The following is a 12,954-nucleotide window of genomic DNA, read 5'->3' as shown; positions in this document are numbered from 1 at the left end:
TTGACACTTTCTGGCCTTCACCGCTCAATTTCTGTCGGAATCCAAACTTCCAAAAAAGTCTTTTATATCGATCGACGTATTCAGAGGTTCACTCTTTTCTCACAAGTCACAATGTTGATCTTGTGTGGAGGGTAGCCAACATCATCACCTTGAATTCCAAAAAGACGACTACAGAGCGCAGGCAGCCCCATTTGTTTCACTGATCGGAACCATGTAATGATGATTCACAGGCATTGATCGACCAACTTGCGTCGGGAAAGAAAATCGAAACGCTTTGGAGCTAGCATCTCAAGCAACAAGGATTCAATCATGCTTCTTTCCGACAAATCCCCCGCTCGAAACATCAACAGGTTTCTTGGGGAACATCAAGAAGGAAGATTCCATGTCTCCAGTCTAGGAGATTGCATAAGAACCACACTATCGGTCCCAGGACTGTTCCTCACCCTCCTTGAGATGTGCGGTCACGTGAGGCTCACAGCCCGCCTGGCATGATATTCGGCATGTCATATACTAAACAGTCCGTGAGCGAATGGACGACAGAAGAATTGTCAAGCTTAATCAAAAGTGCGGGTTGCTTGGAAGAAACTTCCGTTGAAATGGTGCTTACCGACTCATGATGGCATCCTCATTGCAGACGCCACGCCGACGAGCAGTTCCTTCATTCGAATTTCCCATTGCTTGTCCAACGGAACACAAAAAGCCGGAACGCCCCTTTCGGTCTCGTAATTTCTTCGGAAGGAATCCACGGGCCTGATAGACACAGCCTCCCTTCACAAAGCGTGGGAGGGCAGATAGGAACCGTCGGGACCAGAAATACCCCCTGCATTCTGGAGATCTTAGGGAAACAGCATCTCCGAAGAGTCTGAATTGTGGCCCCTGTCTTGAGTTCAGGTCAGCTCCTTTCGACATGGATGTTGCGCGCCACATCGTTTCGAAGAAACCCACATTTCCAAAGTTCTCCTACAGCCGTCACGGTATTGCAGTCGGAATGTGGGCTTAGCCGTCGTCCCCACCCAGGGCAAGGATGATCTCTTTGGAAAAAAAAAAAAAAAAAAAAAAAAAAGAAATCCGACGTTGTCAATAGAGGCCGTGTACAACAGCCACGAGCTTTCGGGATTCGGAATTTTCCACCTGGAAACCTGTGTCGACAGAGAGTGAGTCTGAATGGTTCGATTTCCACGCGCGCTCTTGCGCTTACCTCTGCTCTATCAGTCATTTCCTTTCATCACCAAATTGCGACCCAAGAAAAGCACTTGATCAATTTTCCCCCAGAGCTTACCGTGCCCAGCGGCGCGGTCGGTCGGTATTTCCACTTGATACGAACCTGCCAAAGCTCGAAAAGGATAGATTGCAAAGGATCCAAGTCAATAGGATGTTGTTTCGTGGCAGGAACCTGACCGGGAGCCAAACCTACTGTGTAAGGGGTGGTCAAGTTATTTCCCCAGAAGCCCCGAAATGGACCCAACATTCCGTGTCCAGTCTCAAGGTAGAGTTTTGCCAGCCATGCCGCCTTGTAAGGTCAGGCGTTGGGCACTTCACTGAGTCAAGGGGGGGGGGCAATTCCTGGCATTTGGAGGAGACAACGGAGTGGCTGTCGGCTTAGAGCCACCCCCCTCCAACCCTGGCTACCTCTTGTGTCTAAATATGTTCCATTTTTCTGGAAGGCCTTCGACTGAGTGCAACCGAGCCAGTGATGGCAAGTATTAGTTGCTGAATCACATCCACCATCAAGTCAAGTCACATCCTGACTCAGAACCCCTAGGCTGGCCGCCCAGAAATCCTCTGGTTGCATTGAATTCGGCACAATACATCTCCTCTTGAGCCTCTCTTATGCAGAGCGCGCTACACCTGAAAGGACTGGGTTACAGTAAACAGCCTACGCAACATTTGTAGCCGCTCACCCTTTTTGCGGTCATCGCACGGGGGCGTAATTCAATGCTACGTCCACACCACCGCTTGGAAACTTCTCTAGCCAATGCACGCAGGCTTCCCCTCCTTGAATTACAGGTGAAAATACCATGCAAGTGCCCCAGTTTCCACTCAGCTTGATTCAGCTGTTCATGGGGGGTGTGAAATGTCTCATCCTTCTCAAATTCTAAGCCTTCCACTCTGTCACAGGCATACTGCCACATTCACCGCCGCAAAAGAGGAGACGTTGGGGAAACCAATCCCGAGATTCCTCGGTTGTTCAATGGATTGACGAAGAAAGAGCCGAACCACATGTATGGAAGCTGGCTCACCGAGAGAGTAATGAATGGGGGAAAAATTGTCAGCATCAATTTCAACAGCTTAGCATACCGCTTCTGGAATTTGTCGAATGAACCCCATCGAAGCATGCTGGCATCTCTTTGGGATAGCCTGACGGTCCAGGAGGCGGGGGTCATCCGACACAGATGTTCTAGCAATCATCTTACCCAAACTGACAACCGATCATAAGGAGAACCTCAGAGCCCTTCCATCCAACTTCTTCCTCACATTAGATTTGTCCACTCATTTTTGCCAGTGGCTCCACCAACCAAGCAGACTAACTACATGGCGCAGCGGGGGAAGATTTAGCCTTACAGGGTGTGTTGGTCGACTTCCAGGTCGACTTTCAAGTCGAGTTTCCTGTTGTTTCTTCCCAACTACCCTCATGTCATCCCCCGGCGGTAGGGATGGCTCCCTCGTCTGAGCCTCTTGCCTCTTGCATTCTGCAACGCGAACCTTCAATCGGCTCTGGCCTGTCATGTTTTATCGGTATTCGCAGCAGCACGATCTGTATCCGGTCTGCCGGACCCTTGGATGTGACTCGGACGCCATTCCAGCTGCCGAATCGTGATTTACTGCTTTTGCGTCTTTCTGGTATTGATACCGAACTCGCGTCCTGGCGATTCATAATTTTCGGACGCGGGTTTGGGTCCCAGCCAGTGAGCATTGCAATTGGTGCCTTGAATCCCGCCCTGTTGTCCTACGCCGCAGATGTATTGGGCACCACGTATGTTCAGGATGCTGTTCAGGATACTGTTCATTTATTTGTCCTTGAACATGGCATTTCTCTTCACCGCTTCTTTTACTGGAGATTCTTTGCTCTGTTGGCCTTGAATATAAGATTGCGGTGTGCCATCTACGAAAGATTCCTAAGCCATATTTCACTCCAATTCTTTCAACTCGTGACAATTCCTCACACAATTCCAATTTCTGACTATTCATCTTCAACTCTCCTTCTCCCTCTCTTTGAGATTCTTCTCCTGAGTGGCAAAGTTTCCTCTGTTTTGCCCTAGTCAGCATGTCTTCGCGACGATTTCAGGGATCTCAGGGAAGATCACGACCGTCTCCGACCAGAGCAGGTGTCAGAAAGCCACGATCTTCCACCTCCTCTATCGTTCTCAGACGCTTTTGTGACACACCAGGCTCTATGGATCATTTATATCTCGGAATCGATGCCTGCTGGTTCAACCGGCTCAGACAAGAACGATTGAATGCAAATATTGACGCCATTCTGGCCTTTTTGGAAGCTCTTCCGGTCCAGAGTTCCCGACTCGACCAAGAGGCAGAACTCGGTCCGTGTAGCACAATCTTCACAGTCGGAATCGAAGACTGACATGTCGCAGTTGCTGTTGGAAGTCAATTCGATCAATGTTGATGCGGCAGAAAATCTTCACGACGTCAAATGTCACCTCGCGTATCAACGCCACCCGTCTGTGCAGATGCAGCCCTTTGTTCTGGGAACTGCACTCACCGCATCCGTAAAGAGGAAGTCTTGTTACGGTACGGCCCGGCTGCCGGCTGCCGGCATGGGCCTGGCGGTCGGTCTTACGACGTGGTGGCTGGAGTGGTTTTCATAACCGCAGCTGGGTTTCTGCGCCCCATCACCTGTTTCTTTTGAATCATCACCCCCTTTCTCGTCTTCTTAAATTCGATTTCATCTCCCCGTGTTCATTTCTCAGTGCGGGTTATTCATTCTTGCAATGATAGGGCGGTGGGAATGTCGATGTGCCCTGGACACACTTCTTCGAATGGGCATGGTACAGGACTTAAGACAGCAAAGCTTCGATGCGAGTGGATAATAACGGGGGCGGACCAGCATTCCCCCCGAAGACCAGCGTCGTCGAGGGTCTAATTGTGGGGGTCGATGGCGCCAGTTAAGCGTTCCTATCCGTAAAAGTCAGCCGTTGTTTGAGTCAATCCGATTGCTTGGACGGAAGATGGACCTGAAGGGGGGCAAACGAGGGATTGCGAAGGTGATGTGAGTTGAGAGAAGGAGTCGATTGGAAGTAGGAAACATGGGGAATCTGGGTTTTCTGGATTACTGGTGACAGCACCAGGCCTTGGGATGCTGGGTTGCACCTGGCACTGCGGGGTTCAGGGGGGCACCCCCAGCAGGCGAAGACGGGCTTCATCTTTTTTAGTATGCCAATGCTTGAATTGAACACTTATCTGCATACTATTCAGTTGCCGCCCTGGACAGGAAAGGACAAGCAAGACCTGCCTTCTTCAGCCCTTTATTTTTTTTTTTTTTTTTGGCAGCCTATCGTTTCAATTCTTTTGCTGGCCCGACTACAGTAACAGCCAAATGTTGCCATGGATCCTGATGTGACCGGAGTCTTCTAGGCTTCATGATAACCTTCAAATTCTCCGTCCGGCCCATTTGGCTGCTCAACTCGGTCTCTCATTCAGTTACCACTCCCTTCCCTTTTCCCTTTTTGTGCATCACATGGACGACAAAATCAACCTGTGGCTGGCACCGGTTGCACGAAGATGGCAGGGACAGACTTGTGGTGCAATATTGGCTTCTCTCGTATCACGTCGGAACAGTAAGGGTACAAGACTGAATGGCTCGGAGTTACATGGGTGACATGGGGATACATTCTGTGGACCTCAACACCTTAGCATAGCTACCACCCTTCTCCTCCATACGAGCGAGATAAACCGTGGGCCGTGGCCCATCACGCGGAAGGCTACAAGCTCAAATTGATACCCGAGGACGGGTAAACGGAGTGCGTGCTGGTACTTCATTTATTACTCGTTGGAAGCCTCTGAAGGAGAGGCCATCACCGACGGAGATTTTGCCCTCACGGTCATAGACACAGCCACATCGATCAGTCGGTCGGCATGGCTCGGTTCCGATTTGAGGGCTAGACGTACTTCTCTCACATGGCTACTCAATTGCTCAAAAAGGAATAACGAAGACTCATAATTCGAAACGTTCGGCAACGTGCCATGATCCCCGTGGCTTCATACAGGAGCCATGCATCGTCACTAATTATTTTTGTCGTAATAAGACACTCCTCACAGCGTTTTGCCGTAAACTAAGCAGCTCCTCATGGAAAACCCTTGGGACTGCTGGGAGCATCTGGGATGTCGGCAAGCTCACGGAAGGCGTGATATCTGGCCAGAGCGATCATCATGGAGATTGATAAGACCAACCTCAAAAGTCCCATAAGCCCGTATCTAAGACTCGAGCCGCCAGAGGGCTAGTACAACTTAGACGAACTGCGGACTCCTCCCGAAATGTGCCTTACCGAGTTCACATTTCAGGTTTAGTCTCATGGTTGCGTCAACGCGCGGGTTGAGCAAACCTCGTATCCAGCATCACCACATCTAAGGTGTATTCGTGTTGGGCTGGCGAATGCCCCTGTTCTCGGTGTCATCGACCACTGGCTAACTCACCAAATTTCGTCAACCAGCAAACCGTGATTTGAGCCAGGAAACAGGGGGATAACCTACTTGACGCAACGGAGTATTCCCCGTTGCCGATCAAACTGTAGGTTGCCCGCATTGTTCACGGTCATCGGCCCTCAAATGGATCAACGAACCGGAGAGATGAGCTGGTCACACAAAGCCAGCATTGAACTTCTTTCTGGCGGAATTTTGTTCCCCGATGCGTCTGAGCCAGCCACCGAGCAACGTTTTCCGCAGCATAGAGTCCGACCCGGCTCCTTGGGACTGGCGGCATCGGGGAAGCAACCTTAGCTCTTCCTAGAGCCTTGTCGTTCTGTTTCGACGTCGCATTTTACCCGTGTCACCGAATCTTACTGAGTCTCGGATCAGGATACCGACGGGGCTAGCAGCCAAATCCTATCCATCCTTGTTCGTCCTCCTAGCCTGTCCGCTGGGTCATCATTGACTTCGTTGCAACTTGCTCTTCTTGCGTAATTAAACGTTGTGACCTATTCTGGACACCCCTGGAAGCGCATAAGCGCCCAGTCTTGCAGCTTTTCGCAAGCAAAAGCAAATTCCGCGACTGAGCCGAATACTATTTCAAGTCACAATATACAATCTCTTGGTGGAGGGACGTCCCCTTCCCGTTTCGGAAATGACCAGGATATGCAGAACACCCCTACCACCGCGACATGAGGTTAGTAAGTTATATCAAGTGTGTCTACGAGTCTTGAAAACTTTTCCGGTCGCTTACATGCACGTAATGGAAATCAAAATGTCCGCAGCCCGGAGTCGGCAAACCATGAAACCGCGCGGTCCTTTGGGGTATCGGCCAGAATGAGAGAAGAACTGTGAGGAGTTGTTGCTAGCACTCTCTTGCATCGACAAGGGTTCGCTTGTATCTCTTTTCACCAAAAGTCCCTCGAGCTATCTGCTTGACGTCTGACCAGCAGTACACTGGCGTCCCGGAAGTCGGCCGTCTGTATTTCTCCATGCATCAAGCTGCATATTCCAATTTCCTACCCTCGTCTCCCGGACGTTAGCCAAGTGATCCTTGTGCAGACGCTCATGCGAGGTTGAGAAGGGCATCCTGTTTACCATCCCATTTAGTGCACTATCCTGAAAGGAGCGTGGGACTGTAGATCCCCGTTCGAGGGGTATTTGCTTCCTCTCTTTACTCTTTTTCATTTCAGCGCATATAAAGAGGCTGGTCTTCTGGTTTGTTCACTAGGCTTCCTCATTCGAGTTCGGGAACACACAGCTTCATCACAAGCACTCAGATTAAACGGTCACCCATAATTCTCGGACCTGTTTCCCCCTCTTATAACCCAAGATGGCTAAATCAAACGCAGTTCTTGACATATCCTTTGATTCGTCCAATTCCAAGAAGAAAATATCTTTGAACACAACTAAGGCCATCCATGAAGCCGACAGCCAGAACAAAATCAGGGACGACTTCAATTTGATTGTTGCGGCTCTGGATGATCCCGTTGGCAAAATGGACAAGATCGAGGACTTGGTGCAGTCGGTTGAACCAGACCTTGGTGAGTTCATTGGTCTGGGGTCCTCATAAGAATGTCCACTCAAGCTTGACAGCATGTATCGGTTCCCAGTTCGATATGAGAACTTCCTTGACTATGTCCACCATCTCCAGTGACCAGAAAAAGAGAGCCACAGCGGCCAAGCTGTGATACACAGCCTGGAGAACAATCTTGTGAACGGAACAAGACCAAAACGGGAAAGGGAAAACTTTTAGCGGGGATTCGGACTTGGGTTAGTATCTGGATCAAGCTCGGCATTGCATCTCACAGGTCGAGACTCGGTTGTTTGCTTTCTCAAGGTCGTAGAAGATTAAGCATGCAAATCTGTTTCTTCCCTGGAAGTTTTAGCGTCTTTACCACGACGCACCTGTCACTTTGTGAGGTTTGAGACGAAATGGCTGCAATGATTGAGAGATGACTCTATAATGTATCCGGCACAACAGTGCATGTTGGCGCCGGAAACGAGTAGGGCATTTATCCCCGCACGTCATGAATGAGAGATGGGTATATGCATGAACGTGGCCCAGGGGAAACGAATTACCGATTCCCACAATTGAATCTTTGACTTTTGAGAGTGACGCTGGATGATGGATGATCTCCTTCGCATGGGTTCAAGTCGTATTCTGATGGCGCACATGCAATTCATTTCGGCTCCGTACAGACAACAAGTTCAATGGCAGTGGTTTTGCCGTTCAATGTTCCAGACAAGAGGACTATGCAGGGAGGTCAGTACCGAGCAATTCAACGTCCTAACTAGTAGGAGTATGATTGAAGACGAAGTTGACTATACAGTGATACTCGGTGCCGAGCGTGGATATGTAGACATCATCGTTCCGTTGGCTTTTCCAGTCCAATGGAGACACTAGAGTTAATCACGTGATCCAGCCTTGCCGGCGAGGCTTCTTGTTCGGTATTCCTTCTTTACTTTGTCAGTAGCTGGCCATATCTTTCCTGTTGGCCTCACAGAAGGTCGGTTCTGAAACCGTGGAGACGAATGTCAGAGGCGAGGCAGGGGATGAAGAACCAGAAACTGGGTATGGGGATCGCGGGAACGACAATCACGCGGCAGCGCTAGTTCCCAATACAACGCAAACAAATCGAGGTACCAAAACGTCAAGATTGAAACACTCACATCAACTCGCGACTTGAATGACTTCTATCAGTCCCCTCTGCAATTGTATAGGCATTCCCGGTGTGGCAAAGCCGACCATGCCGATCTCCTACTCCTGAGGCCTCTCCGAAAGTCAACAACGAGATCTCCGACCTGACAGCTTCTACAGCACCTCCAGCACAAGGAGAAGGTAGAGGGAAGAGGAGATGCAATCACACGGCGAGATAAAACGAGGCAAAGAAGCAAGGACTCATACAAGAATGACAAGGCGCTCGCAGGACTCAGGGGCCCCACAGACAGGCTACACGGGCGACAGAGAAGGCCTGACATGCAACAACATCAAAATTGTGTGCATAAATGCTTCCAAAGCGAGTACAAGTGGCCCTGTCGAAAGGCCTCAACGATGCCATTCAAAAGGGCACCAAGAAGAGTCAACTATGCAAGAAAGGCAAAGTGGGTAGAAAGGTACCTGAAACCTACCTATTTTACTAGGGATTTGAGGTACCTCGCCATCTTGCGGACAAGTCCTCGCACAACTAGGTTCAATTTATGTTTAGCAGGTCGCTGTGGTACGAAGGTCACTGCCAGGGTCTCTGGCTTAGGACATTCCCGAATCGTGTGGCTCGCAGAGAAATGGTTGTTCGTTGGGTTGACGCATTTTAGCCTCATGTTTGGGTGCCCACCGTATCGTTTATGAGAGGAGGTATTTTCTCGAAAGATTGAGGAACAGACCACACAGCGTACGCCGCTTCTGTTGAGTTGGGTCGGCATTCGACACGCTAGAGTCAGAATTCAGTTTCCTTGAGAAAGAAGGAGTCATTCATAACCTCTTCAGATGGCCGGCCGATATGATCTGAAGTCATTCTTTTCACCACCCTGGACAACCAGGATGAACCCTGCGATCGGGGGTTCCAAGCACTGCAAGTACCCTCCCATCCCGCCCCGTGACCATCATGCCCCTTGCCACCGACACCCTTGCACTCCCGAAGGCATTCCCGACGATTGTTGGCATGATAGCGAAGAAACCTCCTCTGCCCATGGCATGTATGATCACGAATACAATGAATGGAGCAACCGAGGTCGAGACAGGCCACAGAGCCAGCATGTTGATTGCACCGACGTATCAGAGAAAGGAAGAGACTGTTGACCGGCCCGAGTTTGTCGCCTATCAAACCGCGAAGGACTCGGTCTAGAGTAAATGAGAAGTTGAGTCTAGCCACCAGAGCAGCACTCATCTGAGCTGATCGGCAGATCGATCGATCGAGAGCGTATGGTGGAAGGAAGAACGGAGGAACTAAAAAGGGGCAATGTGGCTTCCAAAGTCAGTCGGTCTGAAATACAGAAGGGGCTTAAGGACAAAGTCTTCTCAATGGTACCAGCAATGAAGAGAAACCACGAACTTGGAGTCCCGAAACAGTCGCCTGGAGGTCCATACTGTGCTAAGTCTTTCGACATTGGCTGGCATGAAGAGACAGATGATGGCGCTACCGAGACCACCGCCAGCGAAAAAGAGGTCATTGGCCAGACCCGACTACGGCAAAAGTATTGCGCTGATGTGATGGATACAACCTGTCGATGCCCGTTAATACACATGATGACATTGTTCACCAGCGGGAAGGCCAGACTATAAAGTAACAACTGGGGGAACAAAATCGTGAGGTCAGCAAGCGCACTTTTATAGACAAGGCTGAGAATTCGAGCAAATCGGACTCACCTGACACCACAGTCCATGGCCAAACCCTCTGTGATGAACAGCCCATCAACACTTTTCACAGCACAACCGCTCAAAATCTGCCCAACACTCATCAAGTCAGTGCCAAAGAAAGCGACATTCCTCACCTCGAAAGCCCGGAGCAGCCTCCCGTCCAAGACGGTGAAAGTGGCGTTGGACACGATAGCTAGAAGATCCAATAAAGACGAGTGTTGATATCTTAGGGAACCCGGTTATACTAATGCGTCTTGAATAACTCCCCAGCGGTACGTCGTTCCGACAACCCAGAAGGTGATGGCCCTGTCCACTGCGACGATGACTCACCCATAGCCTCCATCCAGAGTACCTTGGTTACCGATACGCGATGCCTCGACAATATTGTCAGCCGCAAGCTGGTTGATCGAGGTATTCCGACCGCGAGCTCGTTCGTTGGCGTGTGGCCTGGTAGCCGAAGCAGTTAGGTGAATGTAACTCGTGCTCGAGGATGAGTGGGATTTTGTCTGTGTCAATGACATATTGGCCGTGTAGTCCGCAGAGGACACAAGAGTCAAGCAGAGGCTTTTTGGCTTGACACGAGGATGGATGGCCAGGAAAAAAAAAAAAAAAAAAAAATTCTTTCAATGATCGAGTCCAGGTGATATAAGAGAAGACAAATTGTGCCGAATGGGTTAGAAGATTACCACCTTCCTCCCCTGTAGGTACGAGTAATATATCTAGAAGACCGAGACGCGCCGCTGATATTTGCCTCGTGTTAGCAGTGAAATCCTACAAACTCAAAAGGGGGCGGGTCCGAAGTAGTGTCGTGACTGCTCTTCTTTTCGTCTGAAGTCCTAACTCCGATGTCAGGACGAAATTGAACACGACGTTTGGGGAATTCTCGGATTTCAATCAGGGATGAAATCTTACGTCCTTTGGCACCCGTGGACCTTTTCAACGGCTCTACAAAAGTTTTGCGCCGTGTACATTAATGTTTCACCGTACTAACAAAGGCTCATATGCTTTGCCGTATCAGCCCCTGAAAATTCTCAGCCGCATTCCATGCAGGGGTCAGGACTGTGAGTGCTACATACAATATCAATGTATTCCGTGGTCCGGCGTGGGTTTCTCGATGGAAGGCCGGTGGAGTAACTTGGTTCTCCTGCCAATTTCACCCTTGGGGCATACAGGATTTTGAGCAACGGGTCCGAGCTTGCGTTCCGCGAGAGTGGAGCATCCTTCCTGACTGCAGAGTCGTCTTCGTTTCACCTCCCGACCTTTAAACTGATGTCTCGAAGTATGAACTGTTTGAATACGTGCACTGCGCTACGAGGTAACATCACAGATCATGGGGCAAGTTATCCACAAGCTGTCTCCACCGCCAGTATCGACGTGAATGCTGACAAGCAGGAGGTTCAATCATTATTGGAAATCCACGACAAGCGGCGCTGGAGAGTCGCTGGGCCCCAACTCGCAGCCGATTCACGCTTAATCATTGAACCAGCAGACATAAACCTGATCAGTGATATGATCAAGGACATTAAACCAGGCAGGACTAATCTCCGCCCAGACGGTGTTGTGGTACGCGCCATATTGATTGGCGCGAAACAATTGGTCAAAGAAGGTTTTGCTGTCCCGTAACACTCACTCCAACTGTGAAGAGTGACGAACTAACTGAGGATAATAATTAGAGCCTCCTGTGGAAGTGGGGACAAAGATGTCGGACGGCAGCAGGCAAGACATATAGTGGACATCCTGTGACCGGGCGAGCCCGTTGAGAGCCCTTGTCTCGATTGTGACATTGCCTAGTCTTGTCCGCCCTACCTACTCGGATGATGAAGATTACGTTCCGAATCCTGATCTCGACGATTTCTGGCAAGCAGACATGGACCAGAGGAAGTTTAATCACACACTTCTAGAACAAGGTCAGAGCGAGTCAAAGGAAACATCCGCAAATGAAGCAGCAGCTCTAAAACTGCGGCCCAGACCACAGAAACCATCAACACTGTCATATCAGGGCGGGGAGACCCTGGCGTCACATGCGATTGCTTGACACTCGGAGGAATTGCATCGTGAGCACCCTGGTTGACTGTTTTTGTTGCCTTGAGCTACGCCTGGGGTGATGCTCAGCAGTCGCGGCTTCTCAAAAACCACATGGAAAACCCTCAGGCGTGATGGTAGCTTCCAAGACCCTGACATTCGGCGGGGCAAATCAATCTCGGATGCCATCCAGCACTGCGAGAAATTGGGAGAGCGAAATCGCTCGGTTGATGCTCTGTGCATTGTCCAAGACGATACCCCAGACAAACTATTCCAGTTGAACCGGACGCATGATGTGTGCGGCACTGCCACCCTGACCGTTGTGGCTGCGTGTGACGATGATGGCCTTGAGATGTACCCGACCTCAGCAGATGAATGTACGGCAGCTCTATCATTATCGCCTTAAGAGTGGTTCCGAGAACTCACGAGGCTGCGCTTTTCAGGAAATCCTTTCCCGGTATGCTCTGATCTTCACTATCTCTGGCATCTTCTTCCACTGCTGTAGCAGCATATCCGGTCAGAGTTAGCGTTTCCAAACGCCTCTCCACCTTCAAACTTATGTCTGACCGACCGGTGCCCTCTTCAAACTCATTTTAGGGCCAACAGCTCTCATTCTACCTGACTACTGTCTCGCACTTCTCCCGCCGTACACTTACATCCCCTTTGACGCGGGGGACGTCATGGAAGGCATCCTCGGCACCTTTCGGCCGCTCCATGGATAACCGACCCAATAGCTTCTACCACGGCGTGCCTATTTGTGTGTTTGACTTCGCTTTATGCTGGCGCCCACCTTGCGCCATCCAGACGAACATCCCGAGGAATTTTTCTGGTCATGGGAATGCTGGGCTTAAAAAGATTTCTTCCCAGACGACCTGTTCTCAGGTACAAGTTGAGAAGCTTCAACACTATTGGTTGTTTCCCTTCCTATTTAAGCG

General features: G+C 50.1%; 3 protein-coding genes across 3 annotated transcripts; all 3 read left to right on the top strand.

The window, feature by feature from the left end:
* Positions 1-6,973: 6,973 nt before the first annotated feature.
* Z518_07532 (uncharacterized protein) lies at positions 6,974-7,331 on the top strand (the record flags this gene model as incomplete). The annotated part of the gene is made up of 2 exons (XM_013415661.1): positions 6,974-7,184; positions 7,237-7,331. 2 exons carry the CDS (start codon positions 6,974-6,976, stop codon positions 7,329-7,331), a joined length of 306 nt encoding a protein of 101 aa, XP_013271115.1.
* Positions 7,332-9,245: 1,914 nt separating this feature from the next.
* Z518_07531 (uncharacterized protein) lies at positions 9,246-9,485 on the top strand (the record flags this gene model as incomplete). The annotated part of the gene is made up of 1 exon (XM_013415660.1): positions 9,246-9,485. The coding sequence occupies one exon, from the start codon at positions 9,246-9,248 to the stop codon at positions 9,483-9,485; it is 240 nt and encodes a 79-aa protein (XP_013271114.1).
* Positions 9,486-11,266: 1,781 nt separating this feature from the next.
* Z518_07530 (uncharacterized protein) lies at positions 11,267-11,620 on the top strand (the record flags this gene model as incomplete). Its single annotated transcript, XM_013415659.1, has 1 exon — positions 11,267-11,620. One exon carries the CDS (start codon positions 11,267-11,269, stop codon positions 11,618-11,620), a length of 354 nt encoding a protein of 117 aa, XP_013271113.1.
* Between the last annotated feature and the right edge of the window lie 1,334 nt (positions 11,621-12,954).

Source organism: Rhinocladiella mackenziei (assembly GCF_000835555.1).
Source record: "Rhinocladiella mackenziei CBS 650.93 unplaced genomic scaffold supercont1.5, whole genome shotgun sequence".
NCBI lineage: Eukaryota > Fungi > Ascomycota > Eurotiomycetes > Chaetothyriales > Herpotrichiellaceae > Rhinocladiella > Rhinocladiella mackenziei.
Note: the sequence above shows the minus strand (reverse complement) of the source record. Positions and strands in the feature narration are given on the sequence as shown.